Source organism: Protomyctophum bolini (genome assembly GCF_963924005.1).
Source record: "Protomyctophum bolini genome assembly, chromosome: 20".
NCBI lineage: Eukaryota > Metazoa > Chordata > Actinopteri > Myctophiformes > Myctophidae > Protomyctophum > Protomyctophum bolini.
In genome coordinates this window covers 14,962,702-14,976,949 of record NC_137881.1, presented here as the reverse complement: position 1 = coordinate 14,976,949, position 14,248 = coordinate 14,962,702, and the positions used below count along the sequence as shown (strand labels likewise).

The window sequence follows — 14,248 nt, the reverse complement described above, 5'->3', positions numbered from 1 at the left end:
TGTGGAGTTGGTCACCTGACCAAAAGCGGTTGACAGAAACTGGTCGACATGTTCTGTTGCCCCAACAGCGGCAGAAACAAGGATTTTAACCAGGCTACTTACACACACTGCAACTCGCTTACAATTCGCAAACCTGGCAACACTTCTCCGTGTTCTCATAGGCCCTCCAGGCCCGCCCCCACAGCTACTTTTCAGTCTCACAATCGGCCATCTTGCTTTTTACTTCGATGCGCGAGTGGACATTTAATGCAAATACATTAATTATAGCTCCAGCAAGCAAACACAAACACCTCAACTCCATCTCATTGTGAATAATAATTCCGAGGGGAAAAATAATTTTTGGAACGCCACTTTCACCCAGTATGAAGCTAAATGTGGAAGCCGTGTGTGTCACACCAACACTGGTGACCCAGAGAATCCTGTGCCGATTCTCAGGCATCTGGCCTGAGGCACTGCCTGCGAGTTGGCTCTGCGTGCGCTTTTTCCAACTCTCACTGATTTATCCAGCTCACACGTCAATCACAGTCAGCAGCTCTCAGCCTGCACACACACGCACGTCTGTCTTGCGCACACGCGCACACACACACACATACACACACACACAGAGACACACAGGAATAGCCATGCAGGCTAAGGCGAGTGGCAATTTAATGCAAATAAATTATTTATAGGTCCAGCAAGCAAATCATGATGGTCTGTAGGTCACAATCACATTCCGATTTGAGGGGTTGTGTTTTGTATGACATTTTGGCCAGTAGTTTTATATCTATCTCAGCTTTTGCCTGATAGCACACATGCTAACAGTGCTGACCACAACGTTAGCAGCATTTGATGACAGCTTGCCATAGCAACGTACAGTGTGCGCAGACCTAACGTGAGCTTCTGGGACAGAAACTTGCGTTTTCATGACAGCAGCAGCTGCTGCACCCTGTGATAGATACTGTGCTAAAGATGCTAAAGCAACACAAAACAACATCCACACGCAAAACAAACCAGGGACCAGGGTTGCCACATATCGTGGATGTGAGAGTGAAACAAGCAACCAGGTCTATAAAAATGTTAATAGGCCAGTTCAAAGTAGGTAAATCAGAAATGGTCCGGAAATTAGTCTTAAAATAATCAATTATAGTGTTGACTGTCACACTTTGTTGTCTAATGTTGTTTCAGAGCAGTGGAACTCAAACATTTCCATGTCAAGGACTACCAATAGATAAACAAGTCCAAAGTAGCTTATAATGATCAGACTTGGCAACACTGTCTCTAGGTTGAACGTTCGACTTTACAAGCTCACACATATGAAATATGTTTTTTTGAATCTTCAAACTGAGACATATTTGATGATAATACTGTTAGCACAGTCATCATACTCCAAGAGCATACAAATGGAACCAAATGGACCCTGATTTTCCCAGAGAGCAAATGGTATCAAATGGGGGTCTGTGGCCTAATGCATTTCAAACTGGGGCTTCTTGGTATTATATTCTCTGCATATCTTATCAACTTGGGGTGAATATTTCACCACAATACTTTACTGAATATTTCACAAGAATATAACACAAGAGTCAAATGTACGGTCAAATGTAATCACAATATCTACTATACAAGTGAAAAGGTGTACCCATACTCATTCTTTCTGCTCTATCTCCGACCGAACCACACTTTCACCACACATCTCTATATGCAAAATAAATTCGGAACGCTCCCCGAACTGACATAGGCTATTTTTTAGCCGTTCAAGTGTCTTATTTACTCTATTAAATATTACTTTTATGAAACATTCCTACACGGAACACGGAATCACTGCTGCCCCAACACGGTCAGAAACAAGCCCAACCAGCCCACAAACAAGCCCTTTAAACCACGCTACTTACATACACTACAACTCGCTTACAATTCGCAAACCTGGCAACACCCTGCCTCTTACGTCACCAGCTCTGTTGCCAACTACGTTCACTTAATGGGGCCAGTCTTTCACAGTGACACACATGTTACATGAACCACGCGCCCGGGATGGTTTCTACCCCTCAATGTCGTATTTTCTGCGCCCTTCTAATGCTGCGCCACGCCTACTCTACACTCACTGCTTGCAGCAGCAGCACTCGCTGGGAGCTGGGTCTGCAGGCGACCCTCGCGCAGGACATTGATGAGAGACAGAAGGAACAGGAGAGATTATACGATCGCTATTTCGCTTATTCCATCTAAATCTCTTTATTTACAAAAAATATGACTCGACGATTCCCTTAGTTACATCAACATTGTTCTTTGACATTAATCGGATTGTGCCAACATATCACCCTTACACCGATCACTTTGCCTATTTTCGCCACACAGCCAATTTACTTCCGCGAGCGGCCGGGCCATTCCGCCCATGCGAATGCATGGAGAAAAAAAAGAGACGAAAATCCAGCTGTATCGGAGCAGTGCCACACACACACACAGTCAGTCACACACACACACACACACACACACACAGAGAGGAGTTGACAAGTGAGAGAACGAGACGGCTGTTGCGTTTCACCATGGCCAGTGCTGTTGTAGACAGCGACGACGATGATACACGGAAATAAGTGTGGAAAAGAAAACGAGCAGACATCACAAAGAAATCGATCTGTCCAACGACGATGGTACAAAGACAACAACACAGCCAACTATATTCTTATAGAGAAAAGCTCTCAGCTAATTCGCCCCGTGCAAAACAATTAACGCACGGAGTTGCGGTCTGCATAGCTGCAGACATGCGACCACTATCAGTGGTGGAAAACGCTGGCTTTCAATATTTAATGAGAGTTGCAGAACAGCAGAACCACGTTACAAAATGCCATGCAGGTCACACATGTTTTCACTCCTAAAATGTATCAAACTAATAATACATGTGAAACGTTGCCCGTTAAAATCGTTTTGTCTAAAAGATCGTCAAATATATGGCCGTTAGTACTGTTAATTCAACATCCGGTGAGGGGAGGATACGGATTGTGTATGGAAATCAGCGCATACAGTGGGTGGGCTTTAGACCGGATGTAAGCCACATCCACTAAATGTACACTAAATAGAAATAGTATAAAATACTGCATAAAATGGTGTAGCCTACTGCAGCTATTTATAACCAGGTAGTGTATAAGTGAAATTGAACACTTAAATTAGTATTTAATACTTGAACTAACAACAGATGGGTCTATATACTATTTGACTTTTTTTTTTTTTCTTTCTTTTACTTACTTAGAGCTTAACAAGAATGTTACAAGTCATCTCATCTTCAAGAAACATTTAAAAAATGTTAGGGCATAAAACCCAAAGTTGTTAAACCTTTTATTATTCTCATTCTGATTTGTTATTTATAGAAAATAAATGTGACTTATTGGGAAACAAGTGTTTTTCTTTACAAACCAAGATATTGGCCTAAATTATAATGAATATAGCCCTCAATGCTGAAAAAGAAGCTTTTAAAAAAATAGATTGAAAAAATTTAATCGAACATCGAAGCAAATCGTGAGCTTCAAATCGAAAATTGAATTGAATCGTGGACTAGGCGAATCGTGATAGCGAATCGAACATCGAATCGAATCGTGAGCTGCAAATCGAAAATTGAATTGAATCGTGGACTAGGCGAATCGTGACAGCCCTAATGTATACATACGCCTGCACGCGCACACACACGCACATGCACGCCTGTAAGGCCCCCCCCACACACACACACACACACACCAACATGCGATTCATTAAATAACTATTTCTCCGCACGCGCGCACACAACATTATTCACGTGAAGCCTACAGGGAATTACCGACGGAATGTATATACACACACACACACACACACACACACACACACACACTCCCGGCTCACACGCTTAGAATTTATAGATGCGCGATTACATAACAGCTGGGCGTCATTATAGCGAGCCTTAACATGTTGACTACACTACACTACACATAATAACTAATAACCCGTTTTCAGCTTAAAGCAATTATATTTCATTGAAGCAACTCCTTAGCATTGTTTTCATACCATGGATGTGATAAGAAAATGTATCAAACATAAGGGAAATATTAAATAGTATCGGGTGTACCAGTTTGGGCTTTTCTTTTTTTTCAATGGGGCAATACATTGATTAAACAAACGTTTGATTGATTGAGTTGTACAATGTTATACAACCCTAAACTACTTTTAGAATACACTACACAATACAATACAATTTTAGAACATATAATATTGGCCAATATGTCAAATATGTAAATATTACATATAATGGCATTGAATGGAAGCGGACCATTTGTAACACATGTTACAAATGACCCGCTTTTGCAAGTTTTCTTTGCAGTTGCTTACAGACCAGAATGAATGTGAATTCCGTCTAAACACGATGCAAACTAATGAAGAACATAAGCATGAACACATCCATGTGGATTTTTATTCACCAACACCAAAGACAAAAATTGTAGCACACATATACTCCAGGTGTAAAATTATACGCATTTTGAAGGTAAACACTTCAAACTTCCTTGCTGTACACATACTGACGCGATGGCGTCATGGTGGCGTTGACCAATCAAGAGATAACGTCCATGTTACAACCGTGAAGCGTTACAACCTTGGCGGCTCTCCCCTACATTTGTTACTAACATTAGGTTGTGGCGAAGTAGAAACGTGGCGAGCAGATAGTGTGTTTTGGACAAACAGGCTAGGTATTGGTGTTGATTTGGGTCAACTGGACAAACAGCGTGGTGTTGTTTTGTGTCTGTGTTTGTGTTGGAGCACCTCAGTGTGGCCGTACAGGTCATGTGCAACCTCTTCCACAGAGAGATGGAGACACTAAATCTCAGCTGGACAAACATGTTGGCACGCATGCATCGCTGCCTTGCATGCTGTGTGCTACTGTTGAGTCTGTCACTTACTTTGACTGATTTATGGCATTGTCTTTCTGTTAAAATCCAACTATGTTAATTTAAGAAATCTGGCCATATAGGTCATTGTTTATTCTCTGTGCACACGTGTAGCCTATTGTATGTCAGACTGTATGTCTGTCCCAGTCACAATCCTTTAGTAATTAGGCTGTGGAAATATTCAGGACAAAACAATGGTACATTTCCAATAACCCATCCGTTACTACATGTGGAGTCAACTCCCGCCATTTATTTCTTCCCATAGTGCGTGGCGAAGTAGCTCTGGGATGAGTGCGCGCGAAGCGCGCACAAAATTCTAGTGATATACACTTGGCAGTTGGCACTTGCGCAAGTAAAGAGCACGCCTATGATTGGCCAGTTTAGTAGCAGTGTAATGTACAGGCTACCTAGTCCCTATCTATCTTAGTGTATATAGGTCCCTATCCGCGAATATAGCCTGTCTCTTTTAGTTCGACTGGTAACGTATATGCGCCAGCCAAGCCGCCAACCGGATCCACAGGACCCGGGTGGGCCGGGTTCGCCTCTCCTCTCGGCCGAGGCTAGTATGTAGTGCTACTGCTACAGCAGCAGAGAGCACACTCCTTCTGTTCACAGCAGGTATGCTATAGTTGTATTTAGTAGTATAGTGTTCATACCAGGTTGTATATTTAGTATCATTGTTAGACCATACTGTATATTGGCTTTGGTTACTTGCTTAGAGTTGTGGAGTGTGGACCAGAGCTAACTGTCATCAACATGGACTCCCCAGATTAATCCTGGTCCATGGACGGAGTAACTACATTTTTTTGTTCTCCCTCCATCTGGTGGAAAATGTGTAAAAAAAAAAAAGTGAAAAAAGTGTATTTTAGACGTGAGGTGAGAGTGTTACCAACTTCCCAATATAATATAGGCTAGTTTCAAACATCTTAAAACAGCCTGTTGTTGTTGTTTTTTGGTGAGTAGCGATATTGTGTACAAACCGGCCGCCATCTTTTCAGGAGAGACGTTGTTTTCAAAATTTCAATGTTGCCAGGTCTATGAAAACAAGCCCAAAAGAAGCGAGCCCAATTCATAATGCTTCGCGAGCTTAGTGTAGAATAGATGATGTAGATCAGGGGTTCTCAACGTTTTTGGCTGCTCGCGACCCCCGCCACGCCCCCCTCCCCAACACCAATACAAATGGATCGCTACAATAACCCAGAGCCGCTCTGCAATAATCTTAATAATAGAGAAACATCATAAATGAATACTGAAACCAGATATAATCATTAAGGAAAGTTTATGCATGCATGTGTCCTATATAAAAATTCTACACACAATTATTCTTTAGGCCAAAAAGCCTGTTAATAAAGTATTCAATAAATCAATAAATAGCATCAACACTCTTTTCCAAGTGCCTGTTTTCACAATTGAATGACTGGATGAATGAGAGGAGTACACAAATTAACTGTAGAATGTTTTTTAATTTGTATTAATTTTTGCTGGTGAAAACAGATTAAATAATCTGTATTATTTTGAGAACGATCCGATATGGCATTCTTATGGCCGATTCCGATTATGCTACCGATTAATCGTGCATCCCTGCACCATTTACCATTATAATTTCATAGTGATCATTTCATAGTGGTGTTGCTGTTGGTTGCTATTATAAAGCATTGTTACAACCAGCCTTCCTGTTATAGCTGCTTGACAGTCTGCGGTTGCAGATCATATATAAACCCATTTAGACCTGAGAACGATTCTACAAAATATCTTCTAAAACTGTTTTCTTAAAAACCCATGTTTCTAGTGGTGCTCAACCTATTATATATATTCAAAGATTTGCGCCACATTTTCACGATTCTTCAAAAAATAGCAGACCTACAAGTTCATAGAGCGGCACTCTGTACTATGAGCTTGTAGATCTGCTATTTTCCAACAGCTAAAGCATAACATATGCTTAAAACACCAAAAGGGGTTCCCGTTCAGAATGGGTTAAAATATCAAAAATCATATCTGAGCACAGATGTATTGACCTCACCAATTATGTCTCCACAGATATTCTGAAGCAAAAGAAAATGGGTCAGTTTTCAGAAGAAACGCATCCTGTAATACGGCTCATTCTCAACGACGACCTCGACAACCTCAAGACTTCAGTCGAAGTGGAAGCTATTGATACACTTTACCCATGTAAAGAGCTGAATGCTCGTGTATCTCTCTTGTCGGCTGCCGTGGTATTTCACAAGACAGACATTTGTGACTTCCTTCTGACAAACGGTGCAGACCCAGACGTGGCTGTAATAAATGGCCGGACTCTGCTGGATTATGCCTGTGATTCGGCACCCGTTGAATTGGCGAGGAGACTAATTAAAGCCGGAGCGAGAATTAATCTGCTCGATCACACGACAGAGTTGACGCCGCTTCAAACTGCCGCCCTCCACGACAGGCTGGACGCTATGAAAGTCCTTATCGATGCTGGCGCGTTGACAACTCCGCTCCCTCGTACTCATCCTCAACATCATATTTACAGTCATAAAATAAGTGAATTGATTGACGCGCTCGCATCGAGCGGCGAGGAAATGTATTCCAAAACGAAACTTTTTCACGACGTGATAATGGCCACGTCTCAGAAATCACCAAGTGAGGTTTTTGAAAAGTTTGCGTGTCACATGCTGGAGGAGAATCCCCTGAACCGCCTGACCGTGATCGATATTCTGTTAAATGGTGTCACACTGGGACCACTGAGAGAAGAATACCGTCACAAGTGTATTAAGTGGCTGAAGGACAACGACAAACTGAACTTCTACCTTCGGCATGTAGTGAAGCGCTATCCAGAAATGTTACGTAGTTTTCCCAATACAGAAATTGAGGGCCTAAGCAGCGTTATTTGCACAATGGAAGAAATACCGAGTGAGTCATCGCTGGTTCTGATCCCCCAACTGCTGGAACTCCTTTCGACGAGAAAAATAAGTCCTCACATGCTTGAAGATGTTCTGTCGACACTCTATGCGAGTACACGGACAACTAACGTCAATGACGACTGGAATCGGGACTTCATCAACAAGATGGGCACAGCAATTGTTCCTTTTGTGGAAACTAAACACTCCCCGTGTGTGAGAATGTACACGTATGCCACACTGGCAAACCTTCCATTCGTACACACCTCTAACCTCTTTACATCAATGGGAATAGATCATGTTCCTGAGGATGTCATCATGTATGCACAAATGCGGAGCGATGACGTTGAGATAGACAGGCTTAGACTACTGCACGTGCATCTCAGCAAACCGACCTCAGAAAGTGAAGCGACCGACACGGAGCCAAAACAACCACGAGAATGGCACAGAATCAGTAAAAGGTGGAGTCAACAGCTAGAGAAACTCGCGAACACTCACGAGGTTGACGACGTTGTCAAATGTGGTCATTTTGTCATTGGGAGAGGGGGTGAATTCAGCATAGCAAAGGGAAGTGACGGAATTCAGGTGTACTTGGGGTTAAGAGAGGACGGCACTGAAGTCGCAGTGAAGAGAATGCTGAAGAACGAGAAATACTTTTCATGTCTTCCAGAGCTCGATCATCCTTCCATTGTACAATATGTGGACTTTATAGAGGATGAGAACTTTGCATACCTTGTTCTTAACTTATGTGAATACTCGCTGGAAGAATACACCAAGTTAGGAGACGCGTTTCCTGGAGGCCGTCTTTGTGAAAAGGCGAATGCAAAACAATTTCTCAATAGCTTAAAGACACTCCATCAGCAGAGTCCTCCAATTCTCCACCGCAATATCAAACCCCAGAATGTGTTCTTCGGTAAGCTATAGACGAAAAAATAAAACAAGCAGCTAATGCATTTATTTGTTATTTAAAAATATATATTGTTATTTATTTATACAATTTTACCCTGCAGATGTTACGAGGAAGGTCAGATTGTCCGATTTTGGAATAAGCAGACAGCTGGCCAAAGGACAAACAACATATGCAACGAGCAGTGCAGGACGAAAATGCTGGAAGGCGAAGGAGGCCATCGACGAAGACGATGGCGATGAGCTTGTACCCTATACAAGAAGTGCCGACATCCAGGTTTGTTATTATTCAGCATGAGAGAACCATTTAACCCATTTAGGCCTGACGTCGAAAAAAATCTATATCAGTGGTGCTCAATATTTCATGTCAAGGACGTCAAGGATGTAATTGGTCGGCGAGCCCCATCTGAAAATATGTTGTTCCAGGCACCTCCTAGAAGCAAAGATTTTAGTTTAAAACGTTCGCTCTGAAAGAATATGTATTCAAAGATTTTTGCACCACACTCAGTGGCGCACTATGAGCTTGTAGATCTGCTATTTTTCAACAGCTAAAGCATAACATAATGCTTAAAACAACCAAAAGCGGTTCCCGCCCAAAATGGGTTTTAATCAAAGAAAACAACACATTCTGTCACTAAAATGTTTCATTTTCATTCTAAAGGTGGCTGGGATGTTGTTATATTACATGCTGTCTGGAGGACACCATCCATTTGGTACAGGCCCTCGGTGTGAAGTCAACATTCTGGATGGAATCTACAACCTGGACCGCGTTCAGAATGCACTCGCCAAGGATCTCATCGAGAGGATGATCAACGAAGACCCAGAGAAAAGACCAGCAGTGGAGGAATGCCTGGAACATCCCTACTTCTGGGGAAATGAAAAGTATGAGAAACAGGAAAAAGGTTTTCCTTTTGTACACACAGGGCTCCATTTTCGTCACGGCTAAACCCCTTATCCCTAAAATTCTTTGCCTTTTTTTTCTTCTTTTTTTCACTATTTTGCAAAACATTTTTGAATAAAAATGGCCAGTCTACAAGCTCACAACGTGTCAATGTAGATTGGCTAGTTGAACTATTCAAAAATGTTTTTCAAAATAGTAAAAAGGCAAAGAAGTTTAGGGATAAGGGGTTTAGCGATGACGAAAATGGAGCCCATAGTATTTTATTATGCACTCACTGGCAACTCAATGTTATTTATTATTGCTTCTGGTCACAATCATTAGAAGGACAATATCAACCACCAGAAGCAGGGATGTGTGTTTTCAATGAGTCTAACATTCATTAGAAGGTCAATATCAGTCAGAAGCAGAGACGTGTGTTTTCAATGTGTCTAACATGGTTAGCATGGAGTTTGAAGTTGAATGGGCATATAGGATGGGACATGTCTTATGAAATGGATGAGACATATCTAAATATAAGCAACTTAAAAACAGTCTGGGGTGAAACACAAGCCCAAACAGTCATTAAGCCCAAAGGTGTTTTATAGTGAAATGACACGTTAAGCCTTATTTTGAAAAACTAAAATTTAATTAAAAAATTGTGAAAATAGCAGATCTCCATTCTCACAATATGTTGCATCATGTGTTTTAGAGCTGCTATTTTTTATTCCTTTAAATATTTTTTATCCGTTAATTATTTTTCTTTCTTTTTTCTTTTCACATGTTTTCACCTATAATGAAATGACCAAGCTACGGATGCCAGGTTTAAAGTAGTTACTGTAACGTTCCAACAGTAACTTTGTTTCATGAGGTTTTAATTGGTACATTATCTTTATTTTGTACATTCTTCCAGGAGAGTTGATTTCCTGAAACGGGTGGGAAATGAAGAGCACTACAGAAACCCAGAGCAGAACCTCACGGCCGTATTGGACCAGTGTGCCGAGGAGGGACTGTTTGGTGCATGGAAAGACAAGATGAGAGACAAGGTAACTAAAGCATGCCATCTTTTTGAGCTTAGCATGTGTCTGTATTAACCCATTAGACCTGAGGACGATTCTACAAATGCCTTCTAAATCCTGACAGTTTCCTGAAAAACCTATGTCCGTCATTCTCAAACATTTTCATGTCAAGGAGCCCCAGAATTATATGTAATTGGCCTCCAATCCCCATCTGAAAATATGTTGTTCCAGTGAGTGACCTCCCAGAAGCAAAGATTTGAGTTAAAAACGTTCACTCTGAAAGAATATATATTCAAAGGTTTGTGCCACACTTTCCAAAAATAGGTAGATCTGCTATTTTTCAATAGCTAAAGTATAACTAAAGCTAAATAGCTAAAGTTTATGCTTAAAACACCAAAAGGGGTTCCCGTACAGAATGGTTTAATACATTAGATAAGTTAATTTAATGTTTAAGTTGTGTTTTTCCAGTTGCCACCCAAGCTGTTTCAGGAGATGGAGAAAAGGAGAGGGAAGACCGGGTACCCCAAGAATGGATTTGAATTGCTGCGCTTCATATGCAATCTCCATGAGCACCAGTACGTTGAAGTTGGTTACCTGTGTTGTTTTTGGCAGCAAATTTAGATTTTAGTTGTGTCTCTTGAATAGTTTTAGTCGAGTAAATGTCATAAGATTTTAGTCGACTAAATCTACAGGTGATTTAGTTGACTAAAATGTATTTTGGCGGGCCTTGATGCCGTCTGATTTTATACTTTATACTTTTATGCTGAAAATAGCCGATCTACAAACTCGTGCTGCGACGCGCTGTGAGCTTGTCGATCTGCTATTTTCAGCATGCAACCAAGTGTAAAATGACTTATACTGGATCTCTTGTCCACTAGTCCCTTCCTAACATTTTAGTCTAGTTTTTATTTGTCTACGAAATTGTCAGTATATTTAGTCTTAGTTTTAGTCATCATAGCTTAGTTTTCATTTCGTTTCCATTTAGTTTTCATCAGTGGAAAAAGGTAGTCGACGAACATTTTTAGTCGACGAAAACAACACTGTTGGTTAAAAAAGAACACAAAGCGTAGTCGCTCCCATACATTTTTAATGTAGTGTGATCCATTTCCCTGGGTGTGTGTGTGGTCTAAAGTAGGGTAGGATGTTTGGTAGAACTAGGTCACGGTCACAATCAAAGAACATTATTGTTATTATTAGTATTTATTTTTTTTGATTTAATAAAACTTGTTATTGATGAGCAGCTGAATTAGTTTACTACTTTATAAAGCAGCAGGGTGTTCATCATAGCACTTAGTGTCCAGTACTTTCTGAAGCAGCATTTAGTGATCATGCTTTGTGTTTACAGTGCTGAGGCTGCTGCTGACATTGACCTGACGGAGACATTTCCTGGTCTGTTTGAGTGTGTCCTCCTGTTTGCAAAAGATCACGGCTGGAACGAACGAATCCCCCTGGAGAAGATGTCCAGGCTGACGTCGTCCACGGAGCTAGAAGGTGCTTCTTCTAGCTCTGATGGTGTCCAGGGTGACCTCTCCTTTCAGCCCCCTGCCCCCAAAAGAGCCAAGAAATCCGAAGAACAAGTTGTCCCGAAGAAGGCGTCTAGGCCAACATCTGCACATCTTGAGGACAGTCGTGGTTCGAGCTTGGATGGCGCCCTGAATGAACTCTCCCTTCTGCCCCCACCAAGCAAAAGATACAAGAAAGCGATCATAGTCTCTAGAGTCTAGACATGTGTTAATTAATTTAATGCCAGGTTTATATCGCTCGATTCAGAGCAAGCTTTTTCACTGACGTCCTCCCGGTGGGGGCTCCTCACTGGCAGGTGACTCGGTAGGATACAACAGTACGTCCTCCCGGTGGGGGCTCCTCACTGGCAAGGTGAGTCGGTAGGATACAACAGCAGTGATAACACACAGAGGTGTGTGTGTGTGTGTGTGTGTTTCTATGCTTGAAATGATTCCTTTCCCAGTTAAAAAAACTTTTGTTTTGTTCAAGTCACAGGAATACAGTAAACAATCAAGCCATGACACATGGATTGGATTCCATAGAAGTCCTAGCATGGTCTTCTATGGAAGCATGTTGAAAAAATTGCCCATCTACAAGCTCTCAAGAGCTTGTAGATAGAATGCACCATGGTACCATATAGCACCTCAAAGGCCCTAAAAACAAGGCTCCAGACTTCCCAAAACAAACTGGTCAGGATACTACTTGGCACTCACTCTCCGAACCCAGCTCACCCCCGCCCATTTTGTTAAGCTGGAATGCCGTAGGGTTGACGACAGGGTACAGCAATTTGCAATGGGCCTAATCTACAGCATTTCTCTACACCACTGAGATACCCAAGTACCAAAATACTTCCTTAATGTCAACAAAGTCCACAATCGCAACACCAGAGTGAGTTTGACAAACCACATGCAACCCAGATGCACTCGGGGTCAAACAAGGGATTAAATACATTTTGCTCCTATGCCACTAAAATGTGGAACGTCCTACCAACAGCCTTATAGAAGAAGTCTATAAGGCTGAATTGAAAATGGACGACCCCGAGGACCCTAGCAAGGCTTTCCTTTGAAATGTACCATTCTACATACCATGAATTTTCAACCTATCAAACCCAACTTGTGGCTCCATTCGTTTAATATTGTTTTATGCTTTTTGCTTTTCTTTTTTTCTTTATTGTTCTGTAAAGCACTTTGAGCTGCATTCCATGTCATGAAAGGTGCTATTATTATTATTTTTATTATTAATGGGCATCATAGAATTAAATACAGAGCATATAATTATGTTTTACTGGTACTGTATGCACTCAAGTACCTAAAGTAAAAAAAAAATACCTCAACATTGTTCTTAAGAACAGTACTTCAATGTACCTTTCACCACTGATTATGTGTAAATATATAAACTCACACAACATTTTTTTCAGAAACTGTCTTCAACAACAATGGTGTTTGATCTGACCTGTCCTTTAGCACCAACTGCAGGCCTGGACTGGATATGACATATCCACATGTGTAAATGAGCATGAAAACAAATCGTCACGATTCGGCAGATAAATTAATTATTTCTTCGGTGGATATTTGCTTACTACAGTAAGTATAGCAAATGTTCATCTGACTGATATTGTCCCAATGAATGTTAAGACTCTTTGAAAACACATCTCTGCTTCTGATATTCATGTTACTCATTGAAAAAAACTAGACCTGTACGTGTCCGTCGGCCACCGGCCTACTTGAGAACAATGCAACCTAATAATACCCATTTTAACTATCTGTCTGTGTCCCTTTTGTGCCCATACTGTATATGGAGATCTCTGTATCCTTCACTTCTGTCTGTCTACCAGTGCCTGAAGAGTGAAAACTGACTGAAAAGTGTGCTGGTTAAGTAATCAATTTGCAGGTGTGGGGTTGCCATGGCAATCAATTGGCTGAGGCAGAGGCTGGGAATTGCACAGTTGAGGGGACTTAAGGCCTATTCATAGTTTGGACTTTTGGTGGTGAGGTGACCACCTTTTATTTCGGTGGTGAAGTGACCACCATTTTTTCGGTGGTTGAGGTGACCACCGAAGCGGTGGTTTGGATGTCGCCAATGTTGTGGTTGGATGAGCCGTGGTGAGTAAAAACAGAAAGAAGGGCTGGGGAGAGCAGTGGTTTGCTCTTCACTGCGGCTCAGTGAAGTCATGTTGTAGTTGCGGTG

The 14,248-nt window shown here is 41.5% G+C and overlaps 1 protein-coding gene across 1 annotated transcript; it reads left to right on the top strand.

Moving 5' to 3' along the window:
• Positions 1 to 5,375: 5,375 nt before the first annotated feature.
• LOC308335592 (uncharacterized protein) lies at positions 5,376 to 13,824 on the top strand. The gene is made up of 7 exons (XM_080792678.1): positions 5,376 to 5,498; positions 6,918 to 8,669; positions 8,767 to 8,939; positions 9,324 to 9,544; positions 10,453 to 10,585; positions 11,027 to 11,133; positions 11,904 to 13,824. The coding sequence occupies exons 2-7, from the start codon at positions 6,938 to 6,940 to the stop codon at positions 12,280 to 12,282; spliced, it is 2,745 nt and encodes a 914-aa protein (XP_080648804.1). The 5' UTR covers positions 5,376 to 5,498; positions 6,918 to 6,937; the 3' UTR covers positions 12,283 to 13,824.
• The last annotated feature ends 424 nt before the right edge of the window (positions 13,825 to 14,248 follow it).